Raw genomic sequence first — 19,918 nt, 5'->3', positions numbered from 1 at the left:
AATTATATTTCAAGTTCCTTCGCGATTCTACAACAGTTTAGGTGGTTTAACATACTTGTAGATATGAAGGGGAAAACTTAACGAAGACCATAAGGGAGGATAAAACATTGTTTTAGGCACAACACATTTACAAAGGGCTGTCTGTTCTGCTACATTCAGATGGCGCTATAAATAGCTTCATTGGACCAAATGGCGGACGTATTATGACAGCTACAACTAACAGCAAATCACAACTTACAAATATTTTCTTTGGCATTTGTAATTCCATTCTCATTCTTCTCTGCTTTTCACAGTATTGTTTCCATGTGTCTTCCGTGAAGCCATAGTTAAAGTAATCAGTGATGTCAGCACCTGTGGACAAGAAACAGTTATTGTTACACACAAAGTATGGATGCCTGATTTCCCGAGCAGAGATACCACAGGTTAACCACTCTCATGTGTGACTGGTAACACAGTGTTTGGTTTCACTATGCAACCTTTTCTCTGTCCATGACTGCGTTGCATGCAAGACCATACAAGTGCTGCAAAGGAGAATAATTAACACCCCTATCTCACCAAATCTTAAACATGTTTTAACACTGTTTTTGATCGTTAGAGCAGCTTAAACTTTTTTCCTTCATTTAAGCTGGTTGATCAGATGTCTGTCAACTTCAAATGTATCACAGTGAGATCACTAGAACCCTAAGAAAAATTCAGTTTTTCAGTTCTCTGTTTCTGATTCTTTCTCAGTTAACCTGGTTTTGCTGCTGTGAATAGGGCATAACTTCCCTCTACACTTTGGCAGTTTTCTTAGCATCACTGGATGTCACAACTCTTACCAGGCTTTCTCCAAGGTTTGTCATCAACTGAGTCCAAATCGAATTCATGCACAGACACACCATTGACTGTACCAACTGCATCCACATCAATGTGTTTATTGTCTTTTGTATCCTTTACCGCAGCAGATCCACTTCCTGACTTGAAATTCCAGTTTACAGGTGCTGCATATGGAGCTCTGAGGAAAAATTATTTGAACATCAGCATGGTACATGTAGGAGACACTTGTAGAAAAATTCCAATTTTTTGCAATCTCTCTGCAACAGTGCATGTAGGGATTGGTAAATTTAGCTGGACAAACTTTGCAGCAATGTGGAAAACACTGTGGCTTTGTGGTTGGTGGGCTGGACTCTAAGTCAAGATGTCTGGGTTCTTGACCTGGCCGAGTCAATGCGTTGTGTTCTTGAGCAAAACAGTTGACCCTCACAGTGCCTCACCCAAGAGTTTAAATGGATACTGTGTTACTCTGATTCCTTGAGGAAACCAGGATAAGCTCCCACCAGGTGGGTGAATTGGCTTGAGTACAAACTTTGCTTTACTCTGCGCTAGCACATGTCCTATGTATTTAAATTTAATATTTTTAACCATTACATTTGGTACCAAAAAGTAACTGTACATCCTTACCCATATGGTGCTGCTGACGTATTTATTTCCCCAATAGTGACCTGGACATCATCATCGTCGTCATCATCGTCATCATCATCATCCTCCTCATCATCTTCATTGCTCTAAAAAATTTGTCACTAAACTGTAAGTTACGAGGTTAATTTGAAGTCAGGCACTAGGACAAACTACTGTCACCGTGGACACCAACACAAAACTTAACATTCCAAAATCAAGAAACAAGTAATTATTGATAGCTTGAAAACTATCTGTCTCCTCTACTTCATCTGGTCCTACCCACTGATATACTTGAGTGAATTTGGCTAAAATCATTGTCTTTTTTCATGAGCATAATTGGTTAATTTTGTTTAACTCTTTAACTCCCAGGAGCAACCAAGACAGAATGTCTCTTCACAATATCAAAACAACATCAGGCTGACAAGTGATGCGAATAAAGAAAAATATCAATAAAGGGATTTTTAGTTTATCTAATGCCAAATTCTCCAAGCTAGCATCATAAGAATTGTATGAAAGACAGTAAGGAGAATTGATAATGAGATCTTGGGAGTGAGAGGGTTAAGATGCCCCTGCCAGTAACAGTAGTAACACACTAGTCTACATTTTCAATTATACTGAAGATGTCAATACTTTTCTTGCTTTGGATAAAATCTGTAATTTTAAATCCAGTAGCTCCAAGAAACTGCTTCAAAGAAGTTTCATCAAATTCACCCTTGGGAGTGAAAGTGGCTTTTCTGTCCGAAACATGCAGAGGTCTGTTGAAAATTGTTGTATTAGGTGAAGTTTAGGACTCACTAGCTCTCCAGCTTCCTTGGCATCATCTTCATCTTTGACTTGTCCATTTTCTGTAATTTCTTCTTCTTCTTTTGGTTCTTGTTTTATTTCAGTGCTGTAAAGAGTGTACAAAGTGAAAAGTAATCAATTACTTTTGTTTGGTTTTATCATCTGAGTTGACAATGCAAATTACCCACCAAGAAGAGTTTCAAACTATTGGATAATTTATTGCTATCAAGAAAAATTACATGTTAATCACTTTTGGGATTTAAATGACTCAATAACAGTTGATAAAACCAGATATCTTGTTATACTCTGCTACCAATGGCAGTGCCACTGTTTCTTTAGAAACTTACCCCCTTCATTCAATATAAGTTTCAATGAGAGATTTTTTATTGACACTTGCCACCCATATTACTGGTAAAGTTCCCTATAAATTACTTGAAGGAGTGGGTAAGGAAGTGAGAAGGGTGTTCCCTGAGGCATCAGAATACTGAGAACTCTCCAACTAAATTTCAATGGCTCAAGCTTTTTCAGACATATTCTCTTGCTGTTACATTTCTTGGAGAAAACTCAGACTAAGCCCAAGACATGTGCTTAAGTACAACACGCATCCTGCAAGCAACCTTTAACTCCCACAAGTGATGAACATGTAACTTCTCCATATAACAACCATACATTTTCCAGCAAACGGGTAATGAGAGTGCTCAGACTTATCAGGTAGAATTCGTTATCTTGATCTAACACCAAATTCTGGTAATTACTTTTTTTGCAGCAGCAGCAGCTAGAAAGGAGGATAAACAACCAGATCTTTGGAGTAAAAGTGTTAAATTTAACACTAAAAAACTTATGCCTGCTCAAAAATAATTTTACTTTGTTATATCTGTCTTTGTTTGGCATACCTAGTGTTTATCTCCTTCAAGAAAACAAACTTCTTACCTCAATGTTTGGTCCTTTTCCTGTGCATCACCACCTTAGAGTGAATAAAAAATTAATATACCATCATATATCCACAAGGACTGAAAGACATGGGGTACTTCTAAAACAGTTAGAGGTAATTACTCTTTAAAGATTACTATATTAATCCAATTTTTTTCCAAATGTATTTACAATTTATTCTGAACAGGAACTTTTTTTAATTGGGAACCACTATTTGAAATTAGTCAGCTTGCACTTGAATAGATGGATAAAACAAGCTGTAACATCAACAGTTCTTCATGCAGAATTGATGAATTGAGTGATTTTAACTTTTTCTTTCCACTGATCTAACAATGATGCAGTGCACATACACAGAGTGCTGAAAAATACAATGCAAAACTGCTCAAGAAATTTCAGAAGCTTGAGTGGAAAGATTTCCTAAATTTTACAAAGCGTTTAGAGAAGAAACTTTATAGACTTTGCACCATAAGCCCTTAGACCTATTTTATTCTAACTGAAGAGTTAAAATCTATTTTTGATGGTTTTTACAGGACCCAAATCTGTATAGGCAGATTACTAAACTTTTCAAGAATTCCAGAATCTGTACAAACCCATACTTTAGAGGTTACTGAGATATATGATCACTATATTTTCCGGAGTCAAAATTAATATTCTACTGGGAAACGAAGCGAAAAATTGAACGATTCTTCGGAGAAAATTTCATGAGACAAGTTTCCAACGAGTATCTGACAATTAGTTCTTCGATATGTATGAGAGCTCAAAAAGGTCATCTCAAAAGTATTCATTTGTCCGTTTATGAAGTAATTCAAAGGGCACGGAGAGAAATATATCATGACAGGATCAAGCGCTGGAGATATGGCTCACGAGGATATATTCTCAAGTCTATCCTTACCTCCATACAAAAACTTCTCATCATCTTCGACATCCGCCATTTTGATGGAGCATGAGGGATGAAGACAGTGTGCGCATACAACTGTCGTGATTACCGCTGGTCGTCTTTCAGCCGGTGAAGTCTTGTTAAGATGGCCGAGGAAGGGAGTTCTTTGTTTTGTGATGATGATAAGTCATGTGAAAAACATCCTAACGAAACTGATGAGGACGGCGAAAAGTATATTTCGGCGCCAATAGGTATGATTACCTTAGTTCTGTCTACAGTTATTTTTTTTGGTAGATTTTCGCTGAGTAATTCGCTCTGATGTTGTCCCACCCGCTTTCACGAGTTGTTGTGCTTTTTCAGACTCACAGCGAAGCTTTGCATCACCTGACCTTTTGATGTAATGATTAATTTCTTTCTTCTTTACCCACAGATAAACTTGGACCTGCTGGAAGATGGCTTCGACACCGTCTTCTCAGCTCAATTCTCATAGGAACACCTCCCCTTGTAGCGCTTCAGGTAATGTGTTCAGTCCTGCGCGCTTTATTTGCCGTCGACTCCAAAGCATGCATCCGGCTTTTCATTTTCCTAGCTCAGCCGGATGTTGGAGACGTATCTCTTTCATTTGCTTGAGCCTGGTAGGCTTTCCTATAGCTGAATGTGTGTGTTTCGCTATCAATAAGGTTTCCTTTTTAGTATGTGCGCACAACTACCTTGTTTTGATTTTATTTTTAATTGCCATTCGATTTCGCAATCGCGATAAAATCAAATCAATTTTTATATCCAGTAGTGATTAAGTTATTAGTGACGAAGAGGTGATGACAAGAAGGGCAAAGTACAAATTCTTTGTTCATTTTGTATTTTCAAGCTAGTCAGAATACTTCTTTTATTGTAAAAGGACATGAGCCACGCATAGACCATTCCATCGGCGATCTTTCGCGAACAATTAACTTAAAGGAATTGATATGGTCGCCCACTCAATGGGAAATAATTGGTAGACGCTAAAAACCTCTCATTATTATGCAAATGAATCGCAACACAGTAAATTTCATTCACATGTTTAGTTCTGATTTGATCTCCTAAGTGTCCGTCCATCGCAAATCCAGTAGAAGGAGGAAAGACGGTGAACCGGTTTTTTTTTTTGTTTTTGTTTTTTTTGTTTTTTTTTTTTTTGAGAAAAAGCTGGATGCATTAGTTTCGCGAACCTCGTATACTGTTTCTAATTTTTGACTGATATCAAGCTTGTGAAAAAATCAATATTGATTTACCTGCAAGCCTCTTAAGTCAGTCGTTTGTATAATTATATACTATTTACCTTTTAACAACTGAGCTTTTGTGTGTGTGTGTTTTTTTTAATATATTTTACCTTTCTCTTTCTTTTTAATTTTAATTAAGACAGATGAAGGTCTGTCAATCTTCTTAGATACAATTAAGATATTTTGTTTGCTACACATCTTGTTTTTACCCTCATACTATTGGTCTTTTAAATTCTATGAGCTTCAATGGTGGGAGTGTTTTAAAATACTTTAAGCATCTTTCTGAATGAATTTAGAGTTAGATATTTAGACATGCTAGGTGGAAATATCAACCAAAAACAGTCTGCAAACAAATACTGTGAATTGTGCCAATAGAGGATTTGGTATGCGATTATCCGCATTCATCCTAGCAAAGGTCTAATGCTCAAAATTTCAGGTTTAGAAACTCTTTACAGTGGCCAATTTTGATCATCGACTCAGTTAATAAAACCAAATTATCTCATAAAAGGGTGGTAAGGGACTGATACATGATGCATGCCTAAAGCTAAAATGAATTTTACGGAAAGGGTAATGTGATTCACGAATTTACCAACCAATGTGAGGGGTGATTTGCCTTCTGAAACATACAGAACTAGTGAATTTTTGCTTTCATCTTGTGAAAACTTCAAGATTTCCCTGAAACCTTGTACACTACACATTTGAAGTTTCCTCTTTTATTTACATGATATGTGAAACAGGATCAGGACCCCTTTTTACTACCCTCCTATAATTATTAACTCAGCACCACAGTTTCTTCAAAAACTTACCCCACTTTTCCATTTTCCACAAGGGATTGACATGTAATTTCTCCTCATAATGTCAGCACGTTATTAACCAAAGTAGGAATGAGAGTAGACAAATCTGACAGCTTAAAAGCATTTAATTGATGTACTGGCTATATCAGATTCTCCCAAGTAACTTACAAGGAAATGTGCAGCTAGAGGGGAGATTTACAAATCAGATCTTGGGAGTTGAATAAGGGTATTGAGTTTGAAAACTAAAGGTCTCAGGTTCAAATTCTTAACTTTGCTGCCTATCTGTATTTTCTTTTTGGTGGTGTTAAGTTCAACTTCTCTGTTACACTTTCTGGAACATAAGATTGTGTTGTTAGGCAGAATGGCTTAATGTAACAGTGGTTTGCTTTGCCCAGAAGCATAAAAGGGAAACTGGAATATTGTGTGGGAAGCATGACTAAGTACCAAACCAAACAAAGAGACTCAGTGAAGCTTACTGGCTAATCAATCACAGTTGTTATCAAATCTCCCAGTCTAATTATGTTCCTGCTCAGGAAAGAACATGTCTTATGCCATGGGTCAAGACTCACTTACTTCCTAAGGCTAAACTAAACTCACTAACTTCTCAAAACAAACAAATTAACTTACTTCCTAGGGAAATAAAAAAGACACTATATTTCCCAAAACCCTTAAATGTGCCTGTCGGGAGAGAATAAAGAGAAAACAAACACTGTGTTTCCCTTGGTTCCAGTTTTTTAAGACTTGTTGACCAACAGTTCTTGGGTATGGTGGTCAAAACCAAAATGGTTAGATTGACTTTTTCATTTTTACCAACCAGGCTTAACCCTTTAACTCCCAGATCAAATTTGTATTTCTCCTAAATGTCAACCATACAATTCTTATAAAGTTAGTTAAGAGAAGTTAGTATTGGATCAACTTATTATCCCCAAATCTATATTTTTCTCTATTCCTATCACTTAACTGGTTGATATTGTATTGATATTGTAAAGAGAAATTCTGTCTTGGTCACCTGTGGGAATTAAAGGGTTAAAATGCTTGACTGATGAATAACTCCTTAGATTGTTGCTATGCTGACTTATGCCACCAATTACTATTACCCATGACAGTCTTCCCTTCTTCCACTCTTCTGACAGTAAGACCACACTATCAATTTAGTTGCTTTTTACTGATGAACATGCAAAATTTCCTTGTCTTTCTATAGAGAAGACGTACCCCGTTATGGACAAAGCTCATGAAGCTGAACAGTTTCTTTGGCACAGAAGATTTTTATATTCCCATGGGGGTTTTTATTCTTTGGTAGGTAGAAACTTTCATAGGTTAATAAGGAATCATGCACTATTTTCAATAATTTTTTTTTTGATCAGGGTTTGTGATGAAACCTGCAAACTAGTTTTCATACCTGAAAAAGTCAAAAAGCACATAGAAGCTGTAAGACTTGATTTTTTCCATGTCTGATGTTTCTTGATCATTGTTTGTCTTGTGGTCAAAATTTTTGGATGTTACAGTGTGCAAATTTTATCAACCTTTAATTCTTTACTGTTGAAGTATGTATGTTTTGTTGTGGTTTTTTTTTTTTTTTTTAAATTAAAACTGACTATTTTCTTATGCAGGATCGTTGATGCTAAACTTGGAAGGTTGTTGTGCCTACTGATGGGTTTAGGTTTTTACACTGCTGGATTCATCAAGGTAATAAAATCAAGTTTTCATTTTAGGGTTAACAATTTATGGTCTGCCATTGAAATTTATTGCCATATTAGAACAGTTGCAGAGATATCAAGGGTATTTTCCAGCACATCAAAATAAAGAAAGTGGAGACTTTTCTGAAATTAAATAGGAGTAAAGTGCTTGTAGAAGGTAGTCTCATAGAATGCAATAAGAAAAAAAGAGAATATAAATCTTAGCATAGTCATTGAATGGCTTTGATTTACTTGAATTGCAGGATGTTCTTTGCCTACCTCGGCCAGCAAACCCACCAATTGTTCCCTTAGAAAGGGCTTCACAAACATGGTAGGTACAACATTCCAAAAAGGAAAACAGCCTTTCAGTTAGTTGTTGGTGTTACAAATTAAGTTCATTTTCATGTTAATATTTTTTAAAAATATAGTTCATTTTTCTTATAAGTAGTTCTTGCCTGAACCTAACAACAGCCTACCTCACTGAAGTCTCTTTAGCCCAGTGTTAGAGCATTGGATTGTTTAGTTCAAAGGTCTTTAGGTTCACTTCCTCTTGCTAACTCAGTATTTTTTTTTTCTTTGTCCCACATTGGATACAAAATTATATAATCTCCTTCTTTTGTTCTTTGCTGGTTGGACTGTGGGCAACAGTAGTCTCCTTCTAAGCTTCCCAACTCAATATTTTACACCAATTTTCCATCTCTTCATGTCTCTGTTTGTCACTGTACTAGTATTGAAAAGTTGCTGTGCTCCACAATACATGTACCTTGTGTAGCAGAGTTTAATTGCTATATCTGGTGCACCAACAATGCTTATAGGTTGGTTATTAACACACCCCAGACCAATAGGTGTTATGATAAATATTATGCAGGACGTGAAATTAATTTTTTTTCTTCTGATAACCACTTGGCTCCTAAATTTTTCAAAGTGGTAGCTAATTCAAAAGAAGTTTGTCGCCATTTTTAAAGACAAACAGAACCCTTTTTTACGCTGTCAGCATTCTAGATAGACCCTCCAAAATTAAGTTATGAAAAAGATCTTTAATGTGCAACAAAGTGGACACTAGGATGGATGATATACAACGTTCAAGCTCACCCAAACCAAAGATTGCGTCTAATTATTGATCAAGATGCATGTGCTGCATTTTGGACACAAACTTAACGAGGAAGTTTGCCATAGATTTATCTTTGCAAGTCTTTTTAATTCACTATATCTCTAGGTAAGGTTATGATGAAGCATTCTAGTTGCTAATTTGGTGACTAATTTTCAGGATTTGGTTGCCAAAGTGAAAAATTTATTTGCATTGGCACCTGTATTATGCGCAATTTCATGCCCTTTTTTACGTCAAACTTTTTTTTTATAATTTTAAATTTTGACTTCATTTCTCAGGGGTCTTCCAAGTCACCATGCTGTTTTGGGTGTACTGGTTCCTTGGTAATTAATTTTCTTGTCTTACTAGACTCTAAATAAATGGGTAATGTTGTTTTGTTGTGCTTTGTCATTATTGAAAATTGTCACCAGCCCACTGCAGAGGTTATGGAGGGATGGGTACCTAATTATGTGGGGGACAGAGGGGAATCCATTCTCTTTTTTTTTTTTAACTAGATTGTTGAATGGCAGTATTTTACTTTTAGGTATATCTGGTTTTATTCCTACATTCACTTTTCTATGCCTCAATGGGGATTTGCTGTCCTATTTGGATTAATTGTCTACTGTAAGTGCCTCTTATTCCATACTCAGTGTTGGATCTTTAAGAATGCATCCAGAGCCAAAGAAAAGGCTCTGAAAACAGTGTATTGATTAATTCTTTATTGTCAAACATCCACAGTGCCTCATTAGATGCTCTTGTGAAATTAAATGAGATGATAAGATAGTGCTTACCAGATTCTGATTGATTGTGACAGAGTTTTTTTTTTCATCGATAGGGTGATTATCCAGGCCAAATTACCTGAAAGTGAGAGCTCTAAAGAAGGCCTAACTTTGCCTAAGAGTATTATAATTTCATTGATGGTGTGAATGTCTTTTTTTTAGCAGAGCTGGTTTCATTACTTAAGTATTGCTGTACAAAAATAAAATTGCAGGAATTGCCTTTGTCGAAAATTCCTATAACTTCTGAAAACACATGTGATACTAATCCCTAATTTTGCTCAACCTCATGCAATTACCTGAATGTACTCAATGAGCTGGGGTTTTTTTCAATAGTATTTTGTGTTTTAGGGTCAGTGTCTGTGATGTTTAGTCGGCTTTACCTTGGTGTCCACAGTCCAGCAGATATTGTGGCTGGAGGAATTATTGGCTGCGTCATTCTGGCATACTGGATAAAGATTGACACAATTGTGGACAGATCTATCAGCTTTGGGGATAATGGTATGTATTGCTGTAGTACAGATTCCTTAATTGTTCACTTTCGAGGAATGAATGGTACCTCAGTTCCATTTACAATTTCAATACAGTGTCAATCAGGCATACAGACTGTGTGAAAAACGTTTTATACTTGTGCCAATTTGCCCACTTATCTTGAGCTTCTCTCGGTTTCCACGGCTTGAGGCAACAAGGGGTATTGCTTCTCTCCCTTTCCCCCCCCTCTTGATGGAATGCAGGCCAGGCTTCTCTGGCACTTATTGTACAGATAGAGAGCCACACCACTGTGAGAGGAAAGTTTCTTGAACAAGTAGGCACCACAGAGGCCCTACCAGGTTCTTGAACTTGGACCTGTCAATTTAGGGTCTAGCATGCTAACCATTAGGCCAGTTGTCTCCCCATAAAGTGAAACAATAGCTTAGAATTGTTTGAGAGTGTGGATACCTTTGAAAATGGAACAATGCAGATATTGAGCAGTTTATCAAAGTTATATGGTGTACAGTATTTTGCTCTTTGTGTACTCAGCTTAATGAGAAGCTAACCCATTAACTCCTATGAGTGATGAAGGCAGAATTTCTCCCTACAATATCAAAACGAAAATCAAGCAGACAGGTGATAAGAACAAAGAAAAATATCAAGTAGGGTATTATTTGTTGATCCATATCAAGTTCTCCAAATTAAAATCATAAGAACTGTATAGCAGACAGTAAGGAGAATTACTGATAAGATGTAAGAGTGAAGGGGTGAGGATGGTTGAAAACTGAAATGATTTTTAATTTTCTTTTCTTTTTAGTTGTCCTTCAAGCCATTGTTTACTCCTTGTTGCTGTTGTTTCTTCACCCTCGTCCTGAGCCCCGTACGCAGTCTCTGGTTGAAACGGTAAATTCTGGTGTCATTTGAAATGCGTACTTATTATTAAGTTGAAGTTTATAGCCAACAAATACCTGTTTTGACAAGATTGTCCTGTAGTATTGTACATTCTTATATAACTCAGCCAGCCCCATGTAAATCCCATAGCAAATCATTATGAAAACTGATGAGTGTATGGTGAAATGGGTTGACCTGAGGTGGTCCATGAAAAGCTGTCTGGCCTTGTACTCACAAAGCTTTTTGCAAAAACTTAAAGAAAACAAATCAGGAAAACAAAATGTTTTGTGATAGAGTGTGTGTTGTTCATTCTGACTTGAAAAAACAAAGAGCAGGTTTTAATTGTAGAATTTATTTTATTAGTATATGACCCATATGCACCCAGTCTATTGCATCCCATTTACTTTGATACAAAATTTTTTTAAATTTTCAGCACAAGGTGATCATTTGAGAAAATGCTTATTGACTGAGTGTGGTCAGGCTGGATGAGAAAAAATGTTTAGATCTGATCATAATGTACTTACCTTGCTGCGCTTGGTTCATACTTCCTGATCTCAAGCCACACATTTTCCTCTCCAGTCCTCCCAATTTACAATTTTTATGCAAATTACTTTTTTAAGCATATGGTCACAGTGTTATTTATAAGATTGTCAAGCTACCATAAACTATCTTTGCTAGACCCTCAGGAGATATGAAAAGTATTAGTAGACCTTTCAGAGAATATAGCAGACTGTAAGACTGAAAGGGTTTTTCGTTTTTTAGGTTGCAATGACTGCTGTGTCAGTTGGTTTTGTAATTGGCAAGGCCACATCCACAAGACAGCCATCCATTTACAAAGCTATCCTGGACTTTGATATTGGTGTGTTTTAAATTATGCTTATATTGGAGCTGGAAGTCTATCTTAAACCTAATATTATGAACCAGCAGGGCTACTCAACATCAAACCTGCATGTAAATTCTCACATCAATATTCTTTTTTTTTTTTAGATGATGTGTCCAACTTTACCTTGTTCTGGGTTTCCTCTGTGCGGGTTACTGCTTGGTGAGTGGACCAATCAACTTAAAAATCTGACAAGAAATTAAGTTGCATGATGTGCTATATTTTGTAACAGCATTTCTAACAATTTTAACTGGTATTCTTTTACTTTGAACAATTTCTTCCTCTGACCAGAGTTCTGATTTGTTTGCTTTTCATTTGCTTTAGTAGAGGGTGAAATGTGCTGGTTGTCAGCTTATTTTGATAACCTTGTGTTTCTGCTACAGCTTCGAAAGTTGCCCTGGAAATAATAATAATAATAATAATAATAATGCTTTATTTCTTAAGATAAAATCACATATCCTAAGTTACAATATAAACTAAAAAAATAAATAAATAAATAATAATAATGATAATAATATAAGACAAAGTGGGCAGACCAAATTGGTTGCAGTTAAAAGTCAGATCAAGTTTTCAGCATGCAATGGCTTCCCTTCGTTTTGATTGGCTATTTTATTGTCTAGTATAAACACAGTAAACCAAGTTGTGAAGGTTTCTGCCACAAAATACATTAATAGGTGGAAATCTGCTTAGGAATTACTGCTTCACCTGAACCCAGCAAAGTTTTCTTTCTCAGCATTCCATTGTAAATACTGTACAACCAAACTTTGGTACAAGCTTTAAAATTTTGTAGGAGCGATGTTCCTTGAATTGTGAATCTATGGTCCAAATGTTAATGATTTTTTACTGTGTATTCTGTTCTTCACAGGTTACACCCTCGTAATACTTACAAGAATGCTCTGTAAGATTGTGTTCAAAAACGTTGCTGAACAATCTTTTCCGAGTGTTGGACTTGGAATGCTTTGAAATAACAAAAGTTAATATGACTCAAGTGAGAGGATGTATGGCCCTTCATTCAAACTGCCTCCTGTTTTTGATAAGGTTAGAATTAAAGATTCATATACAAACATAGTAGTGTCTGAGCTTTCTGAAGAGTCTCTGTGGCTCAGTGGTAGAGCACCAAGGTCAAAGGTCTGAGATTTGATATCTCAAGGGAACTCAGAATGTTTTCTGGTTATTATGCTGGTGACAAACTAAAAAACTCTAAGTCTTGTAGTCCTGTAGTCCGAGTGACTCAACATACAAATCTGTCACTTAACCCCCTTGGTGATAAATTTATTTTTCAGGGTGTGTTGAAATATCCATTCACTAAGACCCCTCAAGAGTCCTTCTTAGGACTACCATCTCTCTCTCTCCCTCTCTCTCTCGCCTGCCCCCCCCCCCCCACCCCCAACACACGTTTCCCCTGCATTCTTATATCTTATTAGAAGTTTTGGTGTGTATTATCACTGAGTGTTGTACGAGTTATGGCCAGATTTTGACAACGCCTGTCGGGCAAGTCAAAGTTACAACCAATGCAAAAGCAGATAGGGAAGTTTCAGCGCCACACAGCACCAAAATAACCAACTGTTCTGAATAACCATTAACAATATTGCAGGATATGGTACTCTATTTATGCAATATTTTATACTTTACTTTGGGGCAGTTGGTAGAATAAAAACCATTTAGTATAATATTTCCCTGTAGGGTTAGATTTAAAACAGCTCAGTTTATCTGGCAGGAAATTTAAGCTCCTTACGTAAATTTGCTTCCCGGGGCAACGAAAAGATGCATCAGTTAGCAGGTGAAAGAAGGAGGATTTTCATCATTGGTTTTCTTCATTTTTTTTTCAGAAAGGAAAAAAAAAGAGGCAAAAAGTCCCAGCCTGATGTGGAGGATGCAGCCGCCCAAAGTAACAACTACTCTTTGTTGTCCACTATGTCTCATATGTGTGGTAGGATGGGTGGCAATAAGTGGTGTACCACTCCTTTGTCCACAGTTATTGGACTGGTACTTTAGACCGACATGGTGGCTGTGCTGTGGCCAACATTGTTAGCTCTCTGTGCATTATAGGCTACCAAATTTACTCTGGAATAGTATTGGAACAGTACTATCCCTTTACATTCTTTAATAGTTACACATCTAATACATTAAGAGCATTATGTTAGATATTATAGAAAATAGTTGAATGGGTTAGTTATTGCTTTAAATTGTTACTGAAGGATAGCCTGGTCAGTTGGAAGTTCTATTGAATATAGTAACCATCTAAGACAACTGTGAAGAAATTGTGCATTTTGCTAAGTGGGGCACTTTTGGACTAAATGAAATAAGCGGCATAATATATAAAGTATTTTTTTTATTACTATTATTTTTTGTTGGAGAAAGTTAACCCTTAAACTCTGTTAAATTACATCAATATGTAATTTCTTTGGATGATATCCATACATTGTCTAGCAAACTGGTAATGATCCAATATTCAAACTTATCAGGTAGAAGTTATCTTTTACCAACCAGTAACACCAAATTCTTGTAATTAATTTTTCATTGAAATTTGTATCAGCTAGAGGGGAGTGATAACAATCAGATCCTCGGAGTAATAAAGGGTAACATGAAAGAAGTAAGTCTGTTCCAGGCAATCAGGCTGTGGAGACAAAGAAAAAAAGCAGGGGTGAACAAGACAAAAGATGTGAGGGGACTTGCTCCATCTCAGAAAATTGGGGATTCATCTTGTCCATTTTGTTCCCTTTCTTTCTTCTTTTCTTTCTCACTAGTCTCCACCTCCCAAGAGTCTAGAGCAGTCAGGAAGGGAAGAGTGTCAAAGCTGATCCATTTTTTTTTCTTTTTCTTTTTCTTTTTTTTTTCATCTGTATGCACCATGCTTAAATTATTTTGCCTAGAACTCCTCAGTGATTTAATACCGTGAGAAAATTAATCAATATGGCTTCATCTGACTTCCTTGAAAAAAAAGGAAAAAAGGTATCATTTATACAAACAAACAGAAAATAGAAGGTAACTATCAAAACGTAAAGGTTGCAAGATTTTAAAGAACTTTATTCAAGAAAGGATCTTATTTATCTAGTTCAAGAATTCTTTTAACATAATCCTTGCAAAGATTTGAAGCAGACATGTACAAAACAGAATTGCGTTTGCCTAGTCTGATTTTAAGTGGCTGTTTCCTCCAGAGAGAAGGAGTCCTATGCTTGGCTTGTTTGGCTGGTCTGGTTTTGTTTGATTGTTTCTTTCGTACTTTCTTTATTATTCAATTTTCTATTCTTTTTTTTCGTCGTTAGTGTCTCTTTTTCAGCTGCGGATGCAGCTAAGCTAACAATTCTAACCAACACTTGTATATATGTCAAATTTCCCATTTTCTATTTCAGCTAAATACTTAAAAAACCCGACAGCATTCTTGTGTTAGAATTGTGAAACTTTGACTAATTGCTGATAATTGTTCCAAGTTGTTCAATCAATTTTTATAATTTCATATTCTACAAGCTACAACTGAGAGTATTGAAATATCATTTGGGTTGGGAACATTCCTTGTTGTAGAAGGTGCCTTGTAGTTGGTTGTCATTGGTAACCATAAGGTTTGTGGAGTGGGAATGGGGGGGGGGGGTAAGTGTAAGTGTAAAGCAAACAAATTTGTTTTCAGAGAGGCCCTTAATCGTGAGAACTTTTATTTATAAATATACTCTGAGATTCACTGTTATTTGCTAATTTAAAAAAAGCAAAAGAGAATTTATTGCATTTGATTATTGTAAATGTTCAAAAGATCTATTGTTAATTATGTATTGGTAAATTCTTTAAGCAAAAATTTGAGGAGGCGAATACTAAGAATTTAGTTTTAAAAAAATTGATAGAAATCTAATTTTATTGTTTCAGTTTCCTCATTCTAAGCGTTTGCTCATTTTCAGCATTTGAAGAGGCGAATACCATCAATTTAGTAAATGAAATTGATAGTATAAAGTTATGAAATAACTTTATCGTTTGTTTCCTCATTTTTCAGCGAGATTTGAGGTGAACTGAACAATATGCCTAGAAAATTACAGAGAAGTCTATTAATTTATATTTATAAAGTTTTAAGTTCATGTATCATATTTGATGGTTTATGGCTTATTTTTCCGCAATTTTCTACGAATTTTGCCTTTAAGTGTTGAAAGATTTAGATTGGTCTGTAGTTGAAGATTGTACGGGTTGTCAGAAATGTTTTTTGGATATGATTGCTTTAGGAAATCTCGCTTACTGACTCGCTCTTCATTGTTATATGTATCTTGTATAGGGAAGCAGAACCTTTTTTTTTTTTCACGATAGCATTTCTGCTGGTAGCAACCTGTTTGGAAACAAATAATTCTTTGTCGAAGAGTGCAATTTAATTGAGTGTCGTAAAATCCAAACCTGCTTTCAGAAAGCATTCTGTTCCGTTGTTCTTGGCTGTTATTCAGCAGCTGTGATTGGTGCATTTCGGGGATTTGTTCCCTCAGCGGTGCGCTGTTGCATTTCTTTCCTGTTATTTTTTTTCTCGTTAATTGTTTTTAGTTTCGCGTTTGATTGGTGGAGAGGGTGGCACGAGTTATCATAGCCAATCACAGACCTACGTGCAGCAAACCCAGTATAACCCCGGTCTGCAACTGAAAGCAATCCTTGGTTTTAGTCGACACTCGATTTTCCTCAACGGAAACTTCTGTAGTGAGGCTCATAGAAGATTCCTCCTACATGAAGAGTTACTCTTGCTATGAAGTTAACAGTTTATGTAAGAGATATCGTAATCATTGAAGTAATAAAAAATCCAACCGTTTCTGTCAGTGTTGCTCTGGTGTTATGTTAGGGATAAAAATTATACTGAATTTGCTCGTTAAAACTCATACAGCCTGCAATTAGCTTATGCAAAAGTCAATGGTAGAACAATCCTATGAATTCAGCTGAATTTTGCGCAGAAATTTCTGCTAGGCATGGACCAATACAGGTGCGGTACGGTGCCTTTCAACTGGAAAGGCCTAGTCCCTAAGCGTTGAATCACACCTCTTTCTTTGCAAAAAAGTCTGGGGAAAGGTGAGCGAGGGTAAGCCTCACTTGTTGACGTCATATTTCATGAAGAAACTAAGAAGACCTGTTTCTTTCAAATTAGCGGTTTGTTTGACATGGGCCTTACAGTAACGACCATTTAATCCTCGACGTCAGCTCACATGCTTTTCTCAACTCTCCGTTCCAACCAAACAATCGCTCACTTAAACAGGTAATTTAGTGTTAACAACTGGGTTGAAAACGTAAATTAGCCACCGTAAAGAGTAAAAAAGCTAGCTTTAGCTAGAGTAAAAAAGCTAGCTTTAGCTTTTTTACTCTTTACGGTGGCTAACTTACGTTTTCAACCCAGTTGTTAACGCTAAATTACCTGCTATACTCTCCCACCGACGCAGCACCACAGTTTCTTTAGAAACTTACCCCTTTGCTCACTTAAACAGTTTCTTCGCACAAATAAATTAGTTGAGCGAGAACAAAGCTCATCTCATAAAGACATCCGTGGAGTTTATTTAGGGGGCAAATGACGAGGGAAATCGCAAGGGTAGGATTCGGAAACAATGTTCGAAAACTAAAGAAAACATGAAGAGAAAAAACGTTCTTAGGAAAAACAAAAGAACACTCATTCACACGCAAATAACAACTTGAATTGAACTACATCCACGCTTGACTAGGTGTGATATTCACGCTTGACTTTTAGAGGTGTGATTTTCCTAATAATAAAGTCAAAAACAAAAGACTTTTTCATTATTATTTGCTTATTCTGAAAATGAGATCTAAAGAAAAACAAACATTCTCCTAACGTGGCTAACATTACACTACTTTCATTTCAGACGCCTGCTTTAGGAACTTTAATAAACCCGAATACACAACAAAACATTAGCTACAAGTGGTTCATGGGTATATGTTCTAAACAAATTGTGGTGTTACAACGGTTGTTTCGGGCGTTAGCTCTTGTTCAGAGTGGTTCAGAACATCAGCTATTTACAAGCAAATTTGACGTTGCACAACTCCCATGTTACTCGTTTTACAATTAATCTGCTTGAATTTCGATTGTAAAGCTACAAACTAAATTAACTTAAGCTTTCACTTAAAACTACCGTTCATTACATATCAATCAGGTACATTACAGATATTTGGCTACAATAAAAAGTTACTAACATTTCATTGAATAAACCTCTAACATAACGGTTAAGTAACGAATGTGAAAGCGATCTTCGAAGTGATGAGCACTACTTACACAGTAGGGAAAATAAGGCCTGAAAAAAATTCATGCTTGTACGGGATTTGAACCCATGACCCTTGCAATACCAGTGCACTGCTCTACCAACTGAGCTAACGAGCAAACTTGCAACTAAGAGCAGGTCATTATGTTGGTTCCAAGTAAACCCTTGAACATATTTGAACTGCGGATAGAGACGTGAATATGAAAGCGATCTTCGCAGTTATGAACATTACTTAAGCAGTAGTGAAAATAAGGCCTGAGAGGTGGTCATTATGTTGTTCCCTAATGAACCCGTGAAGTGATGATTCAATAACTATGAATATATAAAAATCATATCTGTGAACTGAGGTTTTAAGGAGTGAATTCGGAGTGATGAACACTACTTTCGCAGTACTGAAAATAAGACCTGAAAAAAATTTCGGGTCTGTACGGGATTTGAATGCATGACCTCTACTATACTGATGCAGTGCTCGTAAGAAGTGTTCGCTGTTGTGAAGATCGCTTCTATATTCATTTCTTAAACCGCAGTTTACATATATGATTTACACATATTCACAGTCATTGAGAACGGTTAAGGCCAACACCTTAATATAACAAGCACATCACAAAAAGAGAGGTGGAGGTTTTTTTTTGGTGTTGCACTTCGTGTATAACACGATGCTTACGAAGAGGTATCGCACCTGTTTGCGTGTCTAGAGTTTCCTAGGCTTGTGTAAGGCACAAAAGTAAAGGTTTCATCTGTTAACCTCTCTGCAAGTGTCTAGTTGAAAGTGCATATAAAACTAACCGCCCATTTTTACCCGGAAATGCGCCCGCACGAGATAAATTATCGGGCACCGCTCATTTATCTTTAAAAAGACGATTACACGAGCACACGCACGAGGATTAAAACATGACCCCATAAATACATCGTTGATTGCGCCTTTGTTACCTTTGTTGTGTTATTAAGAAATAACTTTGGATCTCCTTACTGATCCTCGATTTGTTTCATTTTTCATTGCAGCAACTCGAGAAACAGCCTTCCTTCACGCCATCAGCGCAGCCGCTATAACTCACGAACTAACTATGCAGTGCAGACAGAACAGAATACCCGGATGTAGGTGCGGTAAGACAAGGGAACAACAAAAAGGAAAGAGCGACTGGCAGTGGGGAGGATGCAGTGATGACATCAAGTACGGAGAGAAGGAGACGATACGGTTTATCGACAAACTGGAGAAAGGAAACGACGCTCGTACAGTATTCAACCTGCACAATAATCATGTAGGAAGAAAGGTTGGTTTGATTAACTGTCTTCAGTCTGTTCAAATATTGATCTACTCACGAATGAAATCGAGAAAAACATCTTATTTTTCTGATTTTTCTTTGTTGCTCAAACCAGGTTGTCCGTGCAAAGTTCAGAAAAGTATGTAGATGCCATGGCGTTACCGGAAGCTGTAGCATGAAAACGTGTTGGAAAGAGCTTGCCCCTTTTAACGTGGTTGGACAAGAACTAAAAAGGAACTACCACTCAGCTCTTCGAGTGGCATTCGTGAATAGCAAGCTTCACAAACGCCACAACGACCTAGACAGACTGGTGACCAAGAAAGAGAAGAAACTGGTTTATCTGGACTCTTCCCCAAACTACTGTGTACGAAACATGACCGCGGGCTCCCCTGGAATGCGAAGAAGGACATGGGAGAGTGACATTGTATCCGTGGAAAAAAGCAGATCTTTGTGTAACTCTTGTAATCTGCGCAATCGTACGGTAGAACATCACAAGCAGGTCAAATGTAAATGTAAGTTCGTGTGGTGCTGTACTGTTAAATGTGATTTATGCACCGTGAAATATTCACGCACAGCTTGTGTGTGA

General features: G+C 36.7%; 3 protein-coding genes across 3 annotated transcripts in view; 2 read left to right on the top strand and 1 right to left on the bottom strand.

The window, feature by feature from the left end:
* Positions 1–4,136, bottom strand: part of LOC131779576 (pre-mRNA 3'-end-processing factor FIP1) — a 22,586-nt gene extending 18,450 nt beyond the window's left edge. Inside the window, exons 1-6 of the mRNA XM_059096137.2 lie at positions 4,043–4,136; positions 3,151–3,184; positions 2,233–2,326; positions 1,441–1,544; positions 819–994; positions 239–351 (exon numbers count right to left, since the gene is read on the bottom strand). Of these exons, the coding sequence (XP_058952120.1) occupies positions 239–351; positions 819–994; positions 1,441–1,544; positions 2,233–2,326; positions 3,151–3,184; positions 4,043–4,082 (561 nt within the window). The 5' untranslated portion in view covers positions 4,083–4,136. The remainder of the gene's footprint in view (positions 1–238; positions 352–818; positions 995–1,440; positions 1,545–2,232; positions 2,327–3,150; positions 3,185–4,042) is intronic.
* Positions 4,125–12,887, top strand: LOC131779577 (uncharacterized). Its single transcript, XM_059096138.2, has 12 exons — positions 4,125–4,278; positions 4,458–4,543; positions 7,276–7,370; positions 7,685–7,760; positions 8,014–8,081; positions 9,137–9,181; positions 9,382–9,461; positions 9,965–10,114; positions 10,902–10,987; positions 11,738–11,834; positions 11,963–12,017; positions 12,721–12,887. Exons 1-12 carry the CDS (start codon positions 4,173–4,175, stop codon positions 12,755–12,757), a joined length of 981 nt encoding a protein of 326 aa, XP_058952121.2. The 5' UTR covers positions 4,125–4,172; the 3' UTR covers positions 12,758–12,887.
* Positions 12,835–19,918, top strand: LOC136278054 (protein Wnt-8b-like). The gene is made up of 4 exons (XM_066161242.1): positions 12,835–12,893; positions 13,685–13,785; positions 19,073–19,341; positions 19,448–19,918. The coding sequence occupies exons 1-4, from the start codon at positions 12,835–12,837 to the stop codon at positions 19,916–19,918; spliced, it is 900 nt and encodes a 299-aa protein (XP_066017339.1).

Source organism: Pocillopora verrucosa, chromosome 14, assembly GCF_036669915.1.
Source record: "Pocillopora verrucosa isolate sample1 chromosome 14, ASM3666991v2, whole genome shotgun sequence".
In the NCBI taxonomy this organism is placed as follows: Eukaryota; Metazoa; Cnidaria; class Anthozoa; order Scleractinia; family Pocilloporidae; genus Pocillopora; species Pocillopora verrucosa.
Note: the sequence above shows the minus strand (reverse complement) of the source record. Positions and strands in the feature narration are given on the sequence as shown.

Bases quoted from the DNA above. Each gene is read 5' to 3' on its own strand.
- LOC131779577 (XM_059096138.2), top strand. From the start codon at position 4,173: ATGGCCGAGGAAGGGAGTTCTTTGTTTTGTGATGATGATAAGTCATGT. The intron at 4,279-4,457 runs GTATGATTACCT...CTTTACCCACAG, and splicing joins GTATATTTCGGCGCCAATAG to ATAAACTTGGACCTGCTGGA. The intron at 7,761-8,013 runs GTAATAAAATCA...CTTGAATTGCAG, and splicing joins ACACTGCTGGATTCATCAAG to GATGTTCTTTGCCTACCTCG.
- LOC136278054 (XM_066161242.1), top strand. From the start codon at position 12,835: ATGACTCAAGTGAGAGGATGTATGGCCCTTCATTCAAACTGCCTCCTG. The intron at 12,894-13,684 runs GTTAGAATTAAA...TTTTTTTTTCAG, and splicing joins TGCCTCCTGTTTTTGATAAG to AAAGGAAAAAAAAAGAGGCA. The intron at 13,786-19,072 runs GTAGGATGGGTG...TTTTCATTGCAG, and splicing joins CACTATGTCTCATATGTGTG to CAACTCGAGAAACAGCCTTC.